The 22628-nt window shown below is 40.0% G+C and overlaps 1 protein-coding gene across 2 annotated transcripts in view; it reads right to left on the bottom strand.

Annotated features, from left to right (window-relative positions):
• Positions 1-22628, bottom strand: part of arhgef12a (Rho guanine nucleotide exchange factor 12a) — a 39825-nt gene that overhangs the window by 4039 nt on the left and 13158 nt on the right. The window contains exons 2-35 of one of the 2 annotated variants that reach the window (XM_088427282.1): positions 20528-20548; positions 17953-18044; positions 16461-16526; positions 12103-12201; positions 10635-10684; positions 10406-10463; positions 10161-10330; positions 9940-10056; positions 9276-9380; positions 9061-9192; positions 8012-8110; positions 7798-7908; positions 7619-7717; positions 7468-7510; positions 6909-7014; positions 6682-6819; positions 6540-6572; positions 5966-6080; positions 5781-5886; positions 5504-5707; positions 5289-5427; positions 4949-4981; positions 4719-4870; positions 4251-4397; positions 4095-4180; positions 3489-3614; positions 3256-3370; positions 2779-2879; positions 2607-2684; positions 1630-1705; positions 1386-1553; positions 1210-1297; positions 1045-1122; positions 57-151 (exon numbers count right to left, since the gene is read on the bottom strand). In XM_088427282.1, the coding sequence (XP_088283408.1) occupies positions 57-151; positions 1045-1122; positions 1210-1297; positions 1386-1553; positions 1630-1705; positions 2607-2684; positions 2779-2879; positions 3256-3370; positions 3489-3614; positions 4095-4180; positions 4251-4397; positions 4719-4870; positions 4949-4981; positions 5289-5427; positions 5504-5707; positions 5781-5886; positions 5966-6080; positions 6540-6572; positions 6682-6819; positions 6909-7014; positions 7468-7510; positions 7619-7717; positions 7798-7908; positions 8012-8110; positions 9061-9192; positions 9276-9380; positions 9940-10056; positions 10161-10330; positions 10406-10463; positions 10635-10684; positions 12103-12201; positions 16461-16526; positions 17953-18044; positions 20528-20548 (3446 nt within the window). The remainder of the gene's footprint in view (positions 1-56; positions 152-1044; positions 1123-1209; positions 1298-1385; positions 1554-1629; positions 1706-2606; positions 2685-2778; positions 2880-3255; positions 3371-3488; positions 3615-4094; positions 4181-4250; positions 4398-4718; positions 4871-4948; positions 4982-5288; positions 5428-5503; positions 5708-5780; positions 5887-5965; positions 6081-6539; positions 6573-6681; positions 6820-6908; positions 7015-7467; positions 7511-7618; positions 7718-7797; positions 7909-8011; positions 8111-9060; positions 9193-9275; positions 9381-9939; positions 10057-10160; positions 10331-10405; positions 10464-10634; positions 10685-12102; positions 12202-16460; positions 16527-17952; positions 18045-20527; positions 20549-22628) is intronic. The other variant, XM_088427283.1, reaches the window with a different exon arrangement.

Here is a 22628-nt window from a genome sequence, read left to right as displayed (position 1 = left end):
AATAGTCAGTGATAAGCTTGATCCAAAAGGGGCCAAGAGGCCGTGAGCGCGGTCACCTGTGGACTGAGTGCTGCCAGTGGATGTGCGGTCCGAGTCTTTATTCAGTCGTGAAACACCGGCCGTGATGATCTCCACTCCATCTCGCTCCCCACTGGCAAACAAACAAAGCCGCATTAGCAACAATAAAATTCCAGATTGAGGTAGGCTTTAAAAGGCTCATATATTGGAAACTCAACATTTTGAAATGTTTAACTATCTTACGATTTCATTTCTCACCCTAAAAAAAACCCTGTTTTTTTTCCTTTACTGACGCATTTGGAAGAATTCCTTGCTTATTCTTTGCGCTCAGCGCTGCCCCGCCCGAGCAGATAAACGGAACTTGTGAGTGGCATTATGACGATAGCAGGCCCTTGCACTGCCTCCGTACCGCCAGTGCAGGAGTAAATAAATGGCCAACTTATCCAAGGAGCCAGTCACATTTTTACTTTTGTTTTCATTTTGTGGTTGAGGAGGAGAACAGCAACGTTTCATTTGTTTGTTACAAAGTTTTACCGCAGAAAATGTCCAAGTGGCAAAAGCGTGTGTTTGGGATCCGGACATTCAACGTTTGTAGTAAATAATTCACCTCGGGCAGAACTGTTATGATGAGTAGTGGTTTCCCAAGGGGACTGATTTAAGAGGAGGAACGGGTGGTTACTGTGTGTGCTCTATTTTGCTTCGTTGGCGACGCAATTCATTTCAACGTCAGTAAACGTCAGTGGTTTCTTCATATACTCCACCTCTGACTCCCATTGCTGATCGCACAAAGTTGTTATTGTTTCGTCGTGACGGTCAACTTTAGAACGATGTCATAAAGAGGGCGCAGCAGCCACACGCGAGAGAGAAATCAACCATCAAAAAAACTCTTATTGAAACTGAATTTCCAAGGCGACAAAGATAAAATGTCATCGTTTATATGCATGTATTTAACCATGGAAAGCTTAAAATAACATGATATAAGGCCTTCAGGTGAAACTTTTGCATTCAGATGATGAAGAGACATACTCTGTCTGAGGTAAAGGTATGACACTGTGGGGTTTGACTTTCATGGCCTCGGCTCTTTGCGTGATCAAATTCTGCCACCTGGTGGATGATAAGGAAAAAGCACATAAGCCTGCAACATGTGGCCAATGGGGACAAAAGCAGCAGATTGATCAAAAGGCGTCATACGTTCTCTGATCCGAGACTGTGGATGCCATCAGCTCATAGATCTGTGCGCCGTTGTCAGACATGGACAGCACGAAGAAGGACTTGTTGTCTGACAGGAGAGAAGAAAAAAAATGATCTTGAAAGCACCGTCAGTGGCATCCAACAATATTTTTGGTGAGAAGCGGGCTTGAGCGAACCTGTAGCCACGGAGCGCACCAGCACAGTGTTGAGCTTGATGATGGGGCTAAAGATGTGCTTGGTGTCGGCAGTGCCCGCCAAGTTCTTGCTGTGGCACTTGAGGATGAGACGCTCGTCTTGTTTCTGCAGGAGGACCAAAATGTCTTCCAACAAGAGAGTGTATAGCTCTAAAAAGGACACAGGCAGTCAGATAAGATCAGTATAGTAATAGTAAAGTGGGCTTTGTATTTTTAAATAACAAACCAATGGTCTTGTCCTTGTTGACTTTCCATGACAGTGGCCCCTCATGCACCATTGTTTTCTTGGTTAGATCCAGGTTCTGATAAAGGAACATTACAGAAGTATTACTACGTAATATCACCAGAATTAGTATCATACATTATAAGAACCTGATGAATATTATCATGATATTCATAAAGCTAGAACAGTATGTTATTGGCCTTTATTGTATTTGATACCATCTTTCAATTCACTGCTGACTGTAATTCACTCTAAACAAATCATAAACAGTAGATGCCTCAATTTTTTCCAGCTGGCGAAAACAAAAATCAGGTGTGTACTTGGATGTTATTGTTGACACACCAGCTGTGAAGTTGTGACTGCACTGTTGGTGTGTCAACAATTTACTGTCCAATTCAAATTTGTAGCAACAGTGTTGAGTCTTACCAGTAGCCATATAAGCATTCTCTTTGCACACGTTTAAATATTACATAAATTTAAGGCTTCTAGCAAAGTTAAAAGGATGCTAAACCTATTTAGGATGTTTTTTTTTATTTACAAACAATAACATCAAGACAGATTAGACAGCCCTGAGAATATCCCATGTACTCAGGGCTCAGGTAACAACCAATCACGTCTCCACCCTGAGTACACGTGATGTCATTTTCAGCCAATGATGAGTGGCAAACTAAGTTTTTAAATGTATAAATTATGCATGAAAAATAATTTACTTCCCAAATAAATTAACAGTGTGTGGGGTTTGCATGTTCTCCTTGTCCCCATATTGGATATCCCAAATTGCCCTAAGATGCGTTTGTGAGTGTGAGTCATCATTCGTCTGTGTGCCTTGCTGGCAAATGCCCAAAGACAGATGGGATAGGCACCAGCGTAAACTTTTATCCTGTTCAAATTGGCTAAATAAGTAAAGCACCTTTTTACTTTAGACCTAAGCATTCAAATAAAGGCTATTAAAGTAAAATTGCTAACAAAGAAAATGTCACCTTAAGCTCCAGGATCATTGGGTTGTCCGTCTGCTTTAGGGAAGACAGGTCCAATCTTCTCTGATAGTCCTCTAGCCTCTGCAGCAATGTAGATTTATTTTTTTTAAATGATAAAGCAAGAGCCACAAGCTGACAGGATACTGTATGTCTAATGACTGGAGAAAAAACACACCTGCTTGTCTTCTGATTCCTTTACAGCCTGGTTGACATGATTGAGGATCTTTCGACAGCAGTCGGCTGCCTGCTTGACTTTGTCCTTCTCCACTGCGTCATCTGAAAAATAATATGACATTAGCGGTGAAATAAGGCTCTCTCTGGCAAATTTATACTCTCTCGATCCATTAACCCCATATAAATAAAACAGTTGGACAACAGAACCGCATAAAACACTGTTGCAATTCATTGTTGCTTTCTCATTGAGAGAGCTGGACTGCACTGGGAGGTGATGGAACAAAATAATGAGAGAGACATTTGTTAAATTGCGCGCGGCTGCTTTTGGACCATTAATATGATAATCTCCCATCTGTAATTTGCTAATCGTTGGCAAGTTGCCATGTAAAGCTCAGCTTTAATTTTAGTCATGCCTCATGTTTGATTTGCATCAGAATGCGCTTAATGTGACATCCTTAAGAGAGCACTTGGGATTTACCTGTGTACTTGGAGATGTTGTCAAGGAGCAGGGGGTACTTGGTGAACCTCAGCATCTCGACAGGAATAATATCCTTCAGCTGCAGTCGCCGGCACAATCGGTTACTTTGCGCCTCCTGAGAAGCACATCAGGTTCATTTTAGCACATAGAATTTAAAAGACTGCATGTATAATTGAAGGTATTCATACTGAAGGACTCCTCTATGTTTACAATAAACTGATCATGCTTATTACCTGGATGAACGAAATGAAGCGAGAGTCTTTCTTCTGCTTGGTCTTGATGATCTCCAGCGCAAAAGGTTGATTACTGCAGAACGTCCCCACTGCCTGCTTGATCTTCTCCTCCTCTCCACCACTGAACTGTAAGATGGGAAAGGGCATATACGGACAGTCAGTGGCTCAGTTAATGTGGGTCAGGGACAGTCGCCATGGTGACCGTATTTAACCACTACATAGAGCACAAACTCTCAGAAGGGGGCCAGGCTTAAGTTCTCGCAGCAAAGACAGCTTAAGTGTAGACTCGGCCCTCGGGAGGGAGCGTTTAGCCTACTTATGCCCTGTAGAGACAGTTTAGACAAGCTTGCCTGCTGATATGTGAGCATGCTACATTGCATCCAGCGCTCATTTGGCGATGCGGTTAAGTCAGCCAAATTTGGGCCAACGTTTGACACGACAACTGATTAAGAAAAAAAAAAAAAAAACAAAAAAAAAACCTCTATTTAACATGCATTGTCATAACAGTGGTTCTTGCGCAAAGGTTTTTTTTTTGAATACCCTATTTTAAGATTCAATGAAAAGACAGAAAAAAAGAAAAGCAATCTCATATTTTCTTTTACTCACCCAGGAGAGCAAGTCATCTCCTATCTGATCAATGACTGACGACTCATTTCGCTTCCGAACTGCAGCCATTTGCTCCAAAATGGAAACTGAATTGATAAGCAGAAGCAAGCAGTTAGTCACATTGCTGTGTGTGTGAGCAACTGAGAGTAAGCGCACCATGTAGCTGTAAAATCTCCTCCAAGTTGGTGAAGATATTTTTAATGTCAGCAGGAGGGAGGATGGCATCTTTTGAAAGTTTCTGGTAGAAGACGTGATCCAAAACTCTCAGCATTCGCACGTGTGCACGCTCCGTATAAAACAGCTCTGGAAACCCAAAGTATATGTTAATAAACAGGACACATGGTCTAAATCACATTACATAACAGCTATAAAAGCTGTGAATGTACTGAGCTCAATAAAATGAAACCGTGAGACTGTTAACCTGTCTTTTTTTTTTTTAAACGACACAATATATTTTACCCGAAAAATGGCTTTGCTGTTGAGGTTTGATTGAGAGGTAATTCCTGATTTTTTTTTTTTCTTACACCTCTCAAAATGTTCGGTGTTCTTGTTACACCAACTGTTTGTTTGGTGTATTTCTGAATAAAGATTGATTTAGAGATTTGGTGTTTCTATGATACTCACCATTGATAACTTCCTGTCTCTTGATCTCAAGAGGCCTGAGCCCCGCCAGAACCTCACGACCCACCAGCTGCTGCCAGTTGAGGGGGTCATGTTCTGAGTCTGTTCCTTGGTCGTCCTCGCTCTGGACATCTGTAGGACCCAATCCCTCGAGCCTTGCAGAGGCAAAAAAATGGGACCGTTCAACCGCAGCTCTTGTGGATTTCAATTCATAACACACCACATAATCTCACCTCCTGATGGCCTTTGGTGTTCCCTCGTGTGGTCTACAACAACATTAACAAAGAGATGAGTCTCCAAGCGACAGACACCAAGCAACTTTGTTGTTTCTTACTTGCGCTGGTATCATATTTTTTTTCTAATAAGGCAAGACTATAGTATGTGAGCTATATGATTCAACATAGATATCTTGTGTTGACAATCATAGACGTTGTGTTGTGCTATGTTCGCTAATTATGATTTGGTGTAAACATTGCACGTAATTTTCTTTTCTTTCTTGTCTTGCTATTTTAACTACAGAATTACGCAATAATAGCAAAAAGCTAAGTGATGCCAGTGTGTGTGCTCAGACACCTGTCAGTTTCTCTGTCGTCCTCTTGGAGTTGGTCCAGGCTATAAAGGTCAAAGTGCGATGCAGGGTATGGCAACCCATCAAGGGGATCAGACTGAAGGCTATCGCTCAGCCTGGCAGAGCCAGAAGTTGGGGTCCCACCTGAAAGTCAATAAAGATTTTGCAAACGAAATCTCACTTGCTGCTGCTATTCAAACTCACAGGTTTACTAGCTTACCCGAGTCTGTGTCTCGCCCAGGATCGGAACTGACGGTGCTGCTGTTTGGAGATGAAGTGTTGACAGACATGGGGTGTGTGAGCTCAGGACCCTCGCTGGATTGGCTGCCCCTTAAACGACCCCCATCTGTTTGCTCGCTGGCCCCAAGACTGGGCTGAGACAATTGCTTCTGGGGCTTGGGCCGGCCGTCTAGGGCTTTGCCCACTTTGTGCAAAGAATAGGGCTGTCAGAATCTAAAATGGCATCTGAAGCGATCTTTTGATTGTTAACAGCTCACCCGATGCTGCTTCAATGCGGCTCGGCCGACGCTGAGGTCCGAGAATACTGGGAAACCTGGGCTTCTTTACTTTTTCTTCTCCGTCTTTTTCTGTCTTGATGCTTTTCTATGAATAAGGAATTGATAAGGCAAAAGAAAAAGTCAGCATGGTGAAATAAAGAACTATTAAAAAAGGTAGAAAATACCTTAATTTTAGGAAGGAAGTTGATCCGGACCCGTTTTGATTCCAGACTGCGAGGTTCCTTAACCCTCACACCAAGGTGCTTCATGTATGTATAAATGACATACTGCATTGTAGTGCTGAAGAAAAAATAAAGTTAACCCAAAGGCTTGCGACATCGAAACAATATAGTCCAAAGAGCTCAAGAGCCAATATTATGACTTGCACCATATGTCACTGCATACCATCTGGAAGATACTTCCAACATATGGCGTTGAACAGTCAACTGTTTCAATCATTTAAAATTTGTAACTAATTAATGTAAGCATATTGCATTTATTGACTGTTCAATTTGTCCTTTGAAATTTTTGTTATAAATACTAAGTATTTATATAATTTAGTAAAGGGTTGGGAATGTTTTTTTTCAGTTATACGGAAAGAAAAAAATCCAATCAAAATGAATTTTGTAATGCAAAACATGTAATAAAGAAAATATGAAGTGCATTACACAACAGATGGTTGGGTCCCTAAGCTATCCTCTTAATACATTCATATCATACAATGCATCTAAGTGTGGGTCAAAAATTTAATCATCTTACCACTTCTCCTCTTCGGTTGTCTGAGCTGTAACCCTACAATGACAAATATGTCTGAGTGCTTCATTGAGTTTTCCCTACTGTTTATTCCTATGTCTACTAGAGTATGTGTTTTCATGTTGCTCTGTAGATTTGCTTGACTTACAGGATGTCCTCTATCTTGGTTATGATGTTCTCAGCATAAGAGCGTTCACGCTCGATGGTGCCACGATCCCTCACACGTTCTTGGTCCAGCCTGCCCAGCTCCACTTCAGCAACAGTGAGACCCATACTGCGCTTTTGTCTTCATGTATAAACATGTCATGTTATGTAATGCCGGTGGTAGGTTGATCAAATCTCCGGAAAATACACTGATGTCAGAACGAAGTCTACCTGAAGTCCTCGAGGTTCTTCTGAATGTCAGGGAGCAAAGAATCCTGTAGTGTTTGAACATGTTGTCTGTTTATTTCCTCTGGAATCAATTCTGTCCGCCGCCGATCTGCAAACAAATGCATTTCACGTACATTGAAGGCCTAATCAGCACATCATAACACAGTGGTTCCAAACTAGTTTTTTTTCTATGATGTACCCCCTGTGAATTTGATTTTTCAGCCTAATAGCCACTAACTAGTGCCTAGCATTTTTGGATGAAACAAAAAAATATTCAGCAACTACAGAAGTATCGTGTCCCTAATGACAATGCGTATCTGTATAAAATTTAACGAATTAAAGGAATGTGATAACACTAAAGGAACAAGTTGCTTCATGTTACAATTAATTTACTCTAAATTTCAAAAGAAAATTACTTTTGATTAGATACATGCAGAAACTGTAAAATGTCATGTACCCCCAGGCTTACTTGTTTTGTATGAAGCCAGACGAAGTACTTAAAGATCAAATATCAAGCCCTACCATATTAAAGCATATACAAACAGAAGATGGAAAAACTAACCAAGATCGGCAGAAATGGATTCTGGAACTGCTACTTTCAAGTGCTGAAAGAAAAAAAAAAGCCAAATGTTATTTATCGATGATGACGACAATAGCCAAAAGGCATCCTATTTTTCAGTCTGTGTTCGTTAAAGAATAAGGTCAGCGCTTACTGCTCCCCGATCAATAAAGAAAGTATGGAGGTCCATGAACACCCGTCTGGTCTCTTTGGAGTTGGTCTGCTTGTACAAGTCAGCGTAGAGGTAGCACAGCTAGGGACACAAGATAATGAATGAGTACCACAAACAAAGCGCTGTCGCTGAATCAAAACAAAATCTTTTGAGGGTCATACCACCGGGGCCGGATCGAACTGAGATATAACGTGATGCAAGAAGGCTGCGAGGTGGGCGGGCCGAGACTTGAGCTGCTCAATGCTGGTAAAGCGGTTACACTGGCCATTTGTCTGCAATGTAAGAACACACAAACACAATATCTGTATCTGTATCTGTTAATTGGAAGCAAGATTTCAATAAAGGGATGCTTGCCAAAATATTGTAATAATATACCTGCTCTTGGTCAGAATCAAAATAATCGTCTTCCGCTCCAATGATATGCGAGACCAGACGAGTGGAGGGACTGCTGATGGTGGTTGGAGACAGAGAGTCCTATGGGAGAAAATGTGTGCTTCCTTTAAATGCTGCGTTCAGATCTACTGCAAAAAATGTTTTGCCACACTCATTTGCTAGGAATTTTACTGTTGATGTATATGCCGGCAATTAACTCGTCCGCTTCATTCAAGCAAGGGGCTGTCGCTTCGGTTAGTTCAGTAGTTTACAGTGGATTGGGAAAGGAGAGCACCGCTGAGTGGTGCTGGGTATTGTGTCTTAAAAGTGTATTGCGATATATTGCGATACAGCAAATGCATATAAAAAAAAAATCTGAAAAAACTTTTTCAGATGGCATTTATGTGGCAGCAATACAGAAGTAGCACATTGCCACACATGCGTCTCTTTGCGCACTACTTCGTACGTTTCTTTTTTTTCTGCCATTTTTGCACTTCAACCGTAAACAAAATAGACCTTGGACATCATTCGCATAGATGAAAAAAACCGACAATAATCAAGGAAAAAATTATTGTTATAAATGATCAAATACAGTTAAACCTCGAGATACGGTCACTACTGGCTCTGTTTTCGTATCGAAAGCTCAGATGACTGTGTTGTACAGCTCTGGGTGTTTGCAAAATGACCACCATGATGACTTCCTGCCCCCTTTGTGTGACATTGAACACTCCTGAAGCTGATTGACTGCCATGATACCAAGAGCGACAAAATTAAAATTTATTTAACTTGGCAAACAGGCAAAACGTTGCCTTGCTTTCCGAGTCGCGCCACTGCACAACTGTTCTTGTGTCTCCCAACACACTATTGCGTCATGTTGCGGGAAATGCATTGATCGCAATTCAAACACGTCACTTGTTTTGCTGTCTATGCAGGCGGTGTGAGTGCAGAGTAAGAATCTTCAACTACGGTGCAAGTAGACATTCAATTGTATTCAAGGAGTTCTGACAATCAGAGAAAAGTAGCACAATGACAGAGATGCAATATTTAAGTACCAGATCAGTGGCATCCTCTGTCTCTGGGGAGTGGCAGGAGTTGAAGCTGTTCCTGGGTGTGCTCTTTGGACTCGGGCAGGACAACTCCCTCTGACAAAAACTCTCTGGAGACACGAGTCCAAATCCAGAAATCTGTAAGTGGTGAGGAACATAACCTTATAATCACAATCAACCCTATATTTTTGTTTTTGGTGTTGTCAGTGAGACCAACTTACAGGAGTGCTGCTCCAGGACAAGTCAGCACTTTGGTCTCGCGCTGCGAGTGTGTGCTCAGTCTCAAACATGCTACCATCATCTGCATCTCCACCTGGAGCAGCCTCCTATATATCCACAGAGGAGCACATTTAAGAGTGACTCAAATACATCACAACAGAATACATACTGAACCATCTTCCCAAATTCAAGGGAAGGCTGCAATTAAAATGTAATGAGACAGTGTAACATCAAAACAACACTTTTACCACATAAAGAGCAACAAAGCATTTTGTTCTAATTAACATGAATAAATACAAAGACAATCAGTCCACATTCATGGAAGACTAAAGAAACGAAATAACATTTAATTTAATGAAATCTGATGGTATAAAGATGTTTTAAGAATTTGAGGTCTCATTACTTAATTCAAAAATATCTAATATAACTACTCTACTATTACAATGGAAAAGACATTTAGGTCAATAACCAATCCCTTGATTACATCAGTTACAATGGTAAAAATAGATGGTACGGGTAAAATAGAGTGGCTTGCCACTGAAGCCTAATCCTCAAATGAGATTTGGATTAATGTTTGTCTGGAGTTTAAATGCACTACACAGGCTCGCACAAGGCTGAGACAAGTTGAGCCCCTTGATACCTGACTGCAGGTGTGATCTGTCCTACCTGTGTTGCGCCGGTGGCCTTGAAGAGCTGACCCTGCAGCTGTGGAATGTGTTTCTTAGCTTCCTGGTTGTCTTTCAGTAGTTTGGGGGAAGGGTTTCTGCAGTATTCTTTCATCGCCTGGCCAACAAGAGATGTACCGTTCAAACAACACATTTGAAGAAAACTAAGATTTTAGAACTGAAGATGTCATTTTGTTCATAAATAATTCCTAAATTCAGTACCCATTGAGGGGTTGAGACAAGCCGGTCATGGGGACTGTATGGGCGTTCTGCTGCAGGCGAGTTTGGGGAGGAAATATTGACGCCCAGCATTTCAGACTCTGCTTCAGACAGGGGGATCTGGGGAAGCCCCGGAGGGCGACCCAGTACTGTGAGGGCCACATAGGAGCCCGCTAAAATTGAGGGGGGTATAGGTTGAATGATAAAAATACTGTTTCATTACTGATTTGTGTTGTAAAAGCTCTTACATTTGATAAGCTTCACCACTTCAATGTGGTTTGAATGTGTAACGAGGGTTCCATTGACCTGCAAGACATCATCAAGCAATCTTATTAAAAACAATTTTGTAAAGAAAACATTTCAATTTGAGGAAAAAAAAAGTTCTAGCCAGAAGGTGGCAGCCTACAGCTTGTATAGGCCTTTGATAAACAGACAATTGGATGTATGCAGTCAAACTGTAGCAGATAAACATGCTACCTTGATGATCCTGTCTCCTGTCTGAACGCCTGCCCGCATTGCAGCACCATCTGACAAACACACAATCATCAGTTAAAGAAAAATATAAAATTAAAACACACTGGCTTCATAGAACACTTGCTTCAACAAAAAAAGAAAACAAAACAAAAACAAACAAAAAAATAATGCGCTGACAGATGAAAGCAGGTATTGGAGTATCAAAAACAGTAGTTTTTCATAAAGGACATGCTCACAGCTTCACCTCAAAGGATTTAGGTACAGTATGAGACAGGTTTGTTGTAACTCGTGTCAAGCTGAACCTGCTTTACCCCACCCCCCCTTGAAATAGAACCCAACAAAAACAAAAAAAACAGAGACACTGTACATAAATGATCATTTCTGCAAATGCATCAGAATTAGCGAAGGGTCAAGGGTCTAGTTTTCCTCTGCAGTCCCCTAAAGCAACTGGTTGTTTGGTATAAGGGCACTAAAACATGGCCACAATGGTTGGGGAATTGAACCCACAATCTCTTAGTTGGGAGACAACCACTCTACCAAGCCAACGCTAAATTGATAATCACAGAGGGGGCTGCGTGACTTAGATTTTTTTTTTTTTTTTTTCAGTTCAAAACAATGGCAACTAAAGTACACTCAATGTCAATAATTTGCTGATGACCACGTAGAAAATGAATGTCAGTGTAGAAGTAAAATAAAAACAATAATGAGAGAATGCTTTGCAGAAATCTATTCAATCCTGAGACACTTAATTTCCTCTGTACCAAAACTGCAATATCAAGCTTCAAACACCACTGTGACATACTTATATTGATACAAAACTTTGCCATTTTCAGTAGTATATTTTTTAATGGTTTATATTTGATAATTAAAATATTTTTCATGCGTAATTAATACCTTTCAAAATCAATTTTCCTCTAGTTGCCCACTAAAAATGACATCATCATGTGTTCAAGGCTCAGGTAACCATGAATTACAGCTGGCCTATATTCTGGGTTTGGTCGTGAAATTCGCAGCTGAGCTGTGATTGGTTACCGGTAATAACTGACCCCTGTGTACACGTGATGGCACTTTTAGCTGACAGCAAGTGAAAAACGTTCAGAGTATTATTTGTTCATGGGAAAAAATGGCTGAAAAAGTATAGTACAGTATTCCATTAAGTTGTTAAATTACCTAGTACATTAAAACAATGTTTAATTACCCAAGCCTCTTTTCAGTGATGTTTCAGAAAGCTATAAAAACATTAGCTATGGCCTGATAACAGCCCACAATGTCCTAGTTAGCAACACAATACAAGTAACCAGATAGCCTCTTCAAGTCCTCTTTATAAAGACTGCTCCTGGTAATGCTGCTCATATTAAACTAATCTGATAATAGACGGTCCGCAGCTTCAACAGTGCACGAATGTTTTAGCGTTTTTAGCATCGGCGGCGTTAATGTAACTATAGAATGATTATTGAGAATGTTGTGCCACCTTCTTTGACGAGCTGCACAAACACAGGATTGTCACCGCTCACTGTGAGCCCAAAGCCATTTTCGTCTTTTTGGATGATGACACATCGCTGGACCAGACCTGCAAGTGAGCAAAAGACACAAAACAGAGGGAGGGGGTCTTTAAATGATCAGAATAAAATCACACACATCGAGGTTATTCTGCGCCTGATTAAGAAATAATGAATAGCAAAACTAGAAGCAATGACGAGAAAAGACACAGCTTGGCAAGCTAAGATCACCTGGCAAAGTGCATTTAGCACAAAAATAAAGGCTTGGGTTAAAAAAAAAAAAGCTTTGGTGATCAATTTAACTTTTCACACAAGTCGCGCTGGAACTGCGTTAAAGTGGATGATGTTAAGCTTTGAACAGCAAAGTGTCTGGATGATATTTCAACAAGAAAGGACGGTCTTGTACTGTCGAAAAATTTGTGTTAAAAAGCTGATCAAGAGCAGGCGGCACACACACACTTCTTGATCAGGCCTCTACTGTACTTGAGTTTGAGCAATGGTTTGTGGGTGACAGCCTTTAAACTTAATCATTTTAGTCCATTTTCTTTGATTTTTTTCCAATGCAAGTTTTTGTTCATGACAACAAAAGCACGCAAAATTAGTCTTTGATATCTGATCAAAGCAGTAGACTCCATCTTCGCCCTGCCGCCTGTCTCTCCAATGCAAGGCGCATTTTAATGTTTTTTGTCTGACAAATCAGTCTTGCCATTTTCATTCCCAGATTCCAAATCAGAGGCCCTTTCTGAGTCATGTAAATAACAATTTTGGGCCACATTTTCTTGACTTTCATCAGATTACTCCATTTAAGCATTGACAACAACAATCTGGCAAATTACTCAGTGGCAAGGAGCAAGGAATGGCCCTGTCCACAACTTGGCATCTCATCCGTTCCCAAAATGGTGCTGTGCTTTAAAACTAACAAGGGTGATTTTGGTCGAGCTGTGTTGGCAAATACAGGAATAGACACAAAAGTTGGAGCATCAGATATTGATCGAACTAAGTATTGCTCCCTATACCCATGAAGACCTGAGTTTGGGATCTTTGAAGGTACACTTTATGCACATTCAATCAGTCATATATATGATTTTATTGTGAAGGATCCTTCACAATAAATGTTCTATGCATTAAAAAAAAAATCTGCTGCACAAAGTGTTCTTGATATTTCGATGACAGAAAATGGTTTAGACGTAGCTACACAAAAACAAATTTCAGTAAAACCTTTTTGAATTATCGTTATTAAAATTCAGATGTGAATGACTTTGACCGTGCGTTTGTTTTGGGGGATGTCGGAAAAGGATTTTTGATCCAGACATTGCTGCTTGTTTTCTCACAGCCTAAAGGGGGAAACGATTCTTCTCAGGTTTTTAACGCATGGCGAGAGGGGATTAGTGCTTATCTAACTAACGTCTGACTGATAATGACTGGACTAACAGAACAAAACTCACAGAAATGTGAAACAATGTAAAGAATTTTATAAGGACAAAACACAAAATAAAAATTCTAAAGTACATTTTTCAAAAGTAACCTCGCGTGTATAGCATGACCCTTGAACAACGTTCTTGTTATAGCTGAGATTTCCTGACCATTGGCCCATCAACCACATAGGTGAATGGATCAATCAATAAGGGCAGTGGTGTGTTGGGGGTTGGTGAGTGGAAGCAATGGGAGCTAATAGATGTCGAGAGGTTTGGGGAAGCAAAAAGCCCCAGGCCTAGGGGGAGGATAGGAGAGACATGGCTCTAGACAGGGCTGAGGGGGTCAAAGGGGGGGAGGGGAAAAAAGAAAGCAGAGGTGTCAAAGTGATTAAGCCGTATGGGCTAAAGAGCTGGTGTGAATTTACCTCTAGATGTTGATCTTGTGCTTGCGTTCTCTACTTAACTCTGTCTTAGATCAGACTTTATACAACCTTGACAAGTGGGAGTGCTGACATAGTCAATGAGCGGGCTAATCCATCTCAGATAATGTATTATTCAGAGGCCTTAACTGATCTGTTATTGACACCCTTTGCTGAAACGCAAGAAAAAATATACTAAAAACGGTAAACTCTCTTGACATAGTGATAGTGCATGCTCAAGCTGATGAATCATAAAAAAAAAAAAAGTTGTGTAACAAACTTAAAAAAAAAGTCTGAGACAAAGTATTTGTTTGGAGATTCTTCACAAGTAAACATTGCATAGGAACCATACAGGGAATTTATTTTTTAAGGTCGTTGTAAAAGCTTTATCAAGTCTATAGGCTTATCCGCTACTCCATCTGAAACTGATCTTTGACTTACAGCTTATGATAGCTGGAAGAGCATTAAATGAATGAACAAATTAACCAGAACATTGAGGTAAAAAGTTTGTATAATGTGGTCTCGCAACTTGATTTTATCCTTTATTCAAAAATAAAATAGAACAATGAATAAAGAGATATAATATAGTGAAATCCAGGATAATAATTACAGTATGCTATTTACGCAATTTCATTTGCACTAACATCGTCACACCAAGAAATCCATCAAGAGGGGCACATGAGATTTAAGCAAGGTTTCTGCAGGCATCATCAAATCTAATTGGATGCTTTTTAATGCGATGATAAGACCAGGTCTTTTTCTTTTCAAATTAAGAGCAAAATAACTAGAATATGAAGTATGTATACAAATGTGCATTGCCTTCAGTGACACACTTTTCTGGCAGATGGGCCAGGAATAAAACAGTTAACACACGAGCTATGTTCAGTTCCTGAATAAAATACACTGAGATACTATAAATGCAGCTGCAAAGTTTAAAAAAAATAAGACACTGATGGCCCATCATTCTGTATTATGTCTTTTACAATATTTAATAGGGGTACATCATTGATTTAGAGTAAAACACTATAAACTTAAAACAAATACATCACAGGTTTATCATGAGGCTTCATTTTACCATCATTACTGGGAGCCAAGCGATGGATTTTTGATTTATTGAGTTGTAATTGGCAGTCAATAAGTGAACCTTTGCCAGCCCAATTATCTTCGGCATCTTTGGCATCTACAGTATAGCCGTTGATAGCAGTGAAAAAGTTTATTAAGACGAGCAAAAACATTACACATGATAACATTTGCGCGTGAGGGGCAGGCCATCCTCACATTCTACTGTCGTTTCCGTAACAATGAGTATGGCTTTAAAAGGCGGAGCATGGCCTGGTGAATGACATGGGCATCACGGAATAAAAAGCATCCAATTAGTTGCCTGGCTGTTAACTGGATCTGTTAGCCACTCTGTATATTGTCGAGCCTAAACAATGTGTCATATTCTGTCTGGGTTTTTTTCGATTTAGCTTAAGTACTTTTTGGTTCATTTCATCTGGCTAATTCGTGTTGGTTTCCCTGCGTCTGCCATTTTCTCGGTCTCGTTCGTTTTATCTCATCCAGCTGTTGTCCGCGTGTCTCCGTTCCTCACGTGTTAGCCAATCCGGTTCCCCTGCCTCATGTCCCCGTCCAGCTGTAGTGTGTTTTTTGTAATTAGTTCTTATGTATTTAAGCCACCGTACCTCTGTAGCCTTCGTCGGATTATTGCACCTCTACCCCACCGATATTTTCGATTCATGTTCCCTGTGCCGCTGTGTTTCCCCTCCTACTCACCCTCCATTCTTCCCAGTCATCAGATTACAGTCTCGTGAGTTATATTCCGTTCCTCATTTATTTTGCTACTTTGTCCAGTTTTTGTCTACTGCTGTTCCTGCCTTGTTTTATTATTAAAAAAGCATTTTGTTTGAGCACACCCTCTTCGTCCTCCTGCGTTTTTTGGGTCCCTTTCCCTCCACCGCCGCACGCCGCTATGCCCGGACGTGACACAATGCAGCAATAGACATGTGTAATAGATGAAGTTATCATGTGTTCTGTTTTTTTATTGTTTGTGATAAGAACATGTGATTGAAAGTGAACCAGCGGATGATTCCAAGTGTTGGATATTCACGACTTTTCTGCAGGTATTATTACACAGTCATTGTTTTGTTTGAATTTCAAATGGTAAATGGACGGCATGGCCCGGTGGTAGAGTGGGGATCTCCCAGCTGAGAGGCAGTTGGTTCGATCCCCCGACCAGCAAGACCATGTCGAAGCGTCCTTGAGCAAGACACTTGCACCCCCAATTGCTCCTGATGCTCCGTCATCAGTAGGTAAATGACTAGTTAGTGTAAAGCGCTTTGAGTCCCCAAGGTAGAAAAGTGCTATTTAAGTGAACGTCCATTTACCATTTGAATTTCAAATAGCTGTCTTCATCTACAGGCGTTCTCACACCAGCATGTAAAGATGTTAAAGCATGTGCAGATGTCACACCAGTCATCCCAACAAGAGCATCCTTACCACAGGACTCAGGCTTCCCCTCTGCTAGCAAACTGCTGCTGCCACTCTTCTGCACCACCAGAGCTTCTGCTCACAGCCCCCAACCAATGCAGACACCAGGGCGGGCACACACACACACACACACACACACACACACACAGAACAAAAACCAACACAAAGGAAAGGAAAAGACACGAAATAGAAAATCATGAGGGAGAAAAACGATCATGGGAGAAGGAAACAAATTACACATTTGAAAAAATAAATAAATAATTGAACACAGCAATGGTTTGGGTGCCTGACATTGAACTTGCTAATTTAATATTGTATTGTAAAGACATGCAGTTAAAAAAAAAAAAAAACAACTCAAAATGATACTTATTGCAATAATCATTCTTTCAAGATAAACCTTACTCTATTAGATTGAATTTGGGCTTCTGCAACATGTTTTTCAATTAAGAACCACCCTCACTCATAATTAACTTTTTGCTCTTCATCTGCAAACAGTCTATCATATTTCATATCATATTTAAGTCTTCTCAAAACAGGAACGAAAGGCTTATTTTGGTTAGGTCTGTTCCAGTGATTAGTGAAACCGGGACTTTTTCAAAACTGTGGCAAACAGGCTCATGCCTAATGTTACTAAAACTTGCCTTTAGATGAATAGTTTGGTTTCAAAAGGAACTTTAATTGATATTTTCACTGGAAAACATTGATAGAATGGAAATAGAGTATCTGAAAGGAGTTTATATTTTTGTTTCATTGTAACAATTGCCACAGGCAGGAAACCGCATCGAGTATGTTTGGAACTTCCCAGCAAACACAACTTGCTTATGGGCTGTTGCATCATTCAGGGATAATCCATCATGCGGTGCAGAGGATTTTTTTTCTTTAAACAATTTGATTACAGAAGCTTGAGTTGTACTGAACAGATGGATGACAAAAACCACAGAGAGCTTTGCCATATCCAACTTTTTTTTTTTTTTTACCCTTTCCTAACCCAAAAAAGTGTGTAACTTTGGTTGAGAGGCTTTGTTGACATTTTTAAATGTGCACCGAGACATCCCAAAACACAGGACGCCACAGTTGCATCACTTAATGTAGAACGGCAAAGGCCCAGCAAGCATGAAAGACACAAGCAGCTGCGTAGTTCAAGGTTGGACACTCTTAATAGTGACCACCCAGCAATGGTAGATTTGATTGATTTGAAAGAGACAAGACTATTTTCAAAACACATTCAGAACAAGAGCGGATAAGATCAGTACACGCCAGTCAAAGTTTTTAAAGACAACACAAAGCATTAGACACACACACAACCTTTCAGCATCTCAGCCGCCTTGTGCAAACTGTCATCAACACATTTTTTTTGTGTGTTTTGTATGACAACAGGGACTGAAATAGGTGGGACAAACCGTTAAGAAAACGACCGTTAGATGAAGGGAAAGAATGTGGGAAAAGGGCAGAATAAATTGAGGAGAAAAACAACAAAAATGTGATTTGCCAGTGACATTACCTGTCGGGTCAAACTCATTGGAGGGAAGCAAGGGTTTGTCACTTTTAGGTTTCTTGTCTGGTGGGTGATCTTTGCTGAGAATACTGCTGGTTCTGAAATGAAAACAAAATATGAAGTCATCAAAATGGAAAAGATAAATTTTATTAAGTTTACTTTACCTGAGGTTTTAATGAGATGACTAAAATCCATTAATGAGATCATTTTATGGTAAAGGCATAAGGAGGAACCCCACTAATGGATGGTTTTAGGGAACAAGCCTAATCACTAGGGATGAAACAAGTTCCCGAGTATTTTGGTTTAAATAAAAAAAAAAAATCTTGCCCCAGATACCCACTTACATGTCACATAACAAAACATAGATCAAGAAAATCACAGCAATAATTGTTAATGCTCTGTATGACAATCGAACAGAATGGAAACGTGGTGAGAACGCCATCTTCCAAATAAACCTAATTTTACCAAATAATGATGATTTCAAAGTTGTTCCCGGCAGCATTGCAGTGCAACATCTTGACCAGTCTTTCTACTGCAACTGTTGCTCTCAACTCTCGATACAAACAACGTAGCATTGGTCTGAAATCCTGTTCAATCGCCTATTTAGGGCGCTAACATCCGACTTAACATACAGCACCTCTTGCTAGTGTTTATCGCTGGCTCAGGCGCCGTTATAGCTGTGTCGTTATAACATAAATTAGCCACAAGGCAGCAGCACTTAAGTGCTCCATATAGATGATGAGTCATAAATAACAGCACATTTTGAAGATGATAGGGTGACATTTTCGACTGATCACATTTTGATAAACCATGCTAACTCAAACGTGCCGTTTCAGTCAGGAAATTTGTCATTTTAACCAAAAGTGATTAGTCTTTATTCTTATCCCAATACTCTATATAGTCGATTCAAATTTTCAGTTAGGATACCCAAATCCCCAAAACAGTTGATAGCTGCAGCCCTACTCATCGCAAATAGTGAGAATGTGTAGATGATTTAAAGTCATAAAAATTTAATTCTTAAAAGTGTACAGATCCCACTGTAATGTTTGCTAATCTATATTTTACTTTAGCTTAGAAGTCCTCTTACACAGCTGCGCTTTCTCCATGCTTGGAGTGTTGCATGAATAGCTATTTCGAGTGCTCATTTTGTTACATGTTAACAATACTTGTAAGAGGTGCAGTTTATTAGAGGAGTTGCTTTGCACCCTGGTTCAGCTAGCCAGCCAGCAGCAGCTCATAGCTGTTAGGAACATTATCTTGGTGTCTAGCATTGCCCAAGTAATTGGTGATTGTTAGAAGTGGAAGCCTGTAAGTCAAGTCTCTGGAGTGCCCTGAAGGAAAATTGAGTGCAATACTTGGCTGTAACTAGTAAAGGCAATAGTTGGCTGAGTAACAAGATGACGTCAAATATGGCACAACTGCTGCAGGCAGCATTGTTGTGCTCAATATGACACTGGCATGGAAACAAGAACTCTTTCAAAATTAAGCGATTCTCTGAGACACTAAAAAAATAGATTAATTCCTACTAATTCTTGCTGAAGTACAGTTTTGGGTTGCTTTATATCGTCATTACAAAGAGGTTGAAGAGAGAGATCAAATATGAATTAACTAATTGATTATTAAAGTAGCAATTATTTCTTATAATTGAACAATTATTGAGGTAGCTTTTTAAGTTTGTGCAAATATTTAGAATTTTAGCTTTGCAGCAGTACATATGTCTTTTTGTGAATCAAATTAAAACATGTTTTTAATTTGGACAATAATAACCCAAAATGTTTGCCTTTTCTGACATTTTGGCCAAAGAGTAACTGAATCATAAATAAGTTGCTTGTACATTTCTACTCTGTCAATTGAAATAATGAAATGGTGTCCTTTTTTGTAATAGAAATTACTATTTTTAAAGTCTCAAAGTGATTTATTAACAGGATAATCATATAATAAAATAACTACTGGTAAGTTGCAGTCCTAATATAAAACTGATTCAAAGCTCAAATAAATAGTTCAATCAGCATTCTGGAACGGATTGTGTTGCAACATCATGAAGGCTTCACTGCGTAAGTGGAAGGATATATTTGTAATTGATGAAAAAGTAATTAAAGCAAGGGATACGCAGAAAGTCTGATGGGGTTTGAGAGGAATACATCTGCCACACAGAAGCAGCAATTATTCACTTCAACACTGACAATAATGCGTATGAGTCACAGCCAATGTGTCATGGTGTATAATGTGACAACCACAGAGGTTGTGGATACGCTCTGCTAAGCAAGGCCAGAGAAAGGACTTTTCCTAAGATGAGGTGCCACAAGTACACGCACTGAGTTGGACCTCGGCAGGCCATGTATGGCTGTTGCTGCCTATGCCGGCCCCAAATGTGAAAGGCCACTGTTCTGTTCACAGTGAAAGGCAGTGATGGGCCACACTTAGAAGAGGGACTCCTTTGTCTATTGCTGTGTGTGTGTGTGTGTGTGTGTGTGTGTGTGTGCGTGTGTGCATGCGCGTTAGCTGGGTGGGGGTAGAGGAGGGCATAGAGGAAGGCATGTTTAGTCGAAGCTCAGAGGACTTCTGTAAATAAGATTCATACCTGTTTGCTTTCTTGGGAAACCTGTGGCAGAGAAAAGAAGAGCCAACATTAATAAATCACAATGATAACCTCATTGTGATTAAAGCAAACTTGCTCATGACAAGGAGAATGCAAAACAAGTTACTTTCTGAGACCCATATAGTGGTAAACATGATAATCCTGATCGCCAAGTTCTTGAGCGGCAGATTAAAGCATTTTCCAGGTCAAATGTCCTCTGCCTAACAAAACACTTCTCTGTGTGTGTGGGCATCATCCTTGACATCACAACTCTAATAGTCATATACAGCTCACTTCCTCACCTTGTTTGATGCAAAATGAAGTAGAGATCACATCATTTCGATAAATGAAAATACACTCTCATAGCACAGTTCTCAATATCTCAAGGAGCTAAATCATGGTTGCAGGCTGACTGTGAGTTTAGCACATGGAAATACAAATAAAGAGCTTCAGTACCATTTTATTTCCTCAAAGGAAAAGAATAACAAGTGTTGGTAGGTCGGTCTAATTCTCTGTACTATGACTGATAAAAGTGTTGCAGAGAATGTCATTAGTACCATACACCGTGCCTTCAGTTTACACGTTACGTCTTTTAAATCAAGTTTACAATTACGTTAAAGGGTAATAAACTCAACACAGCTATTGGCTAATTCTTGATTTGCTATTATTAAAAGCTAGTCAGATGTTTACAAATCTGAAAAGTTGATCAATATACATATGCTTGACGATATTTAAAAAAAGTTCTGAGTTGCAATGTATATGTTTTTCCTTTTAGTGAAAATGAGAATTGGCTTGGTGTCCGCACAAAAAAAAACAAAAAAAAAAAAACACTTATTAGTCGATATTATTAGTATTATATAGTATTCATACTTTACATACGAGACAAAGACTACTGCAGGACACCTATTTACTTAAAGCTTTAATTATTAAACCTAACACAGTTAACTGTACTGTTATTCCTTGCCATTTCCATCACTTGGCCATAGTTGGTGACACGGAGGGCTTAAGTAACATGATAACAGGGAAGCAGAGTTTAAACTCGAGATTCCAATTTTTTACAACAGTGCTCTCTTTGTAACAGATCCCAAAGCTTTTTTTCATCCACACTGTATTCCTCACGCCATGTGTTCTGACTAACCTGTGAGGTACACTCGGAGACTGTTGCTGGAGGTACAGTCAACAGTTTGGACAAGACTGGAGAAACAATTAGTCAATCAGCATTCCTACTAGAAATGTGATTCGCTCCTGGCGCATCATCGCTCATTGAGGGCAGGAGTTGTAATCCACTCCTGCTCTCATTGGTCAATATTACACCAGGAGCCAATTATAAGTTTTGTAGGGGTGCCCGTGGCATGCGCATTCAGTCAAAACGTCAGTGTGGCATGCGGGAAAACTTCACAGCTTGTCTTTCAGCAATATACTGTAGTTTTTTGTTTTTGTTTTTTGTTTTGTTTTTTTTGAAAAAAAAAACCTAAGCACTGAGGGCGCGAAAGATGCAGCGGGAAGTGTTGAGGGAATATTACACTCAAACACACACACACACACACACACACACACACACAGCCTATTACTGATAGGTTAGGCACGGTCATTGTTTATGTTTCAGAATTGTTATTATCAATACTATTATTTAACAATAAGGATGAGCCTTCTTTCCTTGTGTACAGGGCAGTTGTCGATAAACATATTGTTGAACCGCTATAGAACGTACCATCACAGCACAAAACGGAGGAGCGAGTAAGTACACATTTCAGTCTTCATAATGGGGAGGTCTCACGACTAACAAGTGACCATCAACTCTCTTTCTCTCAGCGACAGTGTGTCCCATTCAGAGCCATAGTACCCAACTGAATGCCCCGTTTATGAAAATGCCCAGGTTTGTATTAAGTTCCAGAGACTTGCAGAGAGAGAGAGAAAGAGCGAAAAAAAAAATCCTTAATCTTTATGTAACCAACTCCCATGAAACTTTGGAACTGGAAGAAAAAAAAAGCACAGCATATAAACAGAGTGAAGTGGTATATGGGTGAGCATGGGCCAACAGGGATGGCAAAACTGAGCAGGCCGGTTTTGGGTCATCATGCAGGCACTAATGAAAACATGACAA

This window comes from Hippichthys cyanospilos, chromosome 11 (assembly GCF_059441005.1).
Source record: "Hippichthys cyanospilos isolate Australia breed blue-spotted pipefish chromosome 11, RoL_Hcya_1.0, whole genome shotgun sequence".
NCBI lineage: Eukaryota > Metazoa > Chordata > Actinopteri > Syngnathiformes > Syngnathidae > Hippichthys > Hippichthys cyanospilos.
Note: the sequence above shows the minus strand (reverse complement) of the source record. Positions and strands in the feature narration are given on the sequence as shown.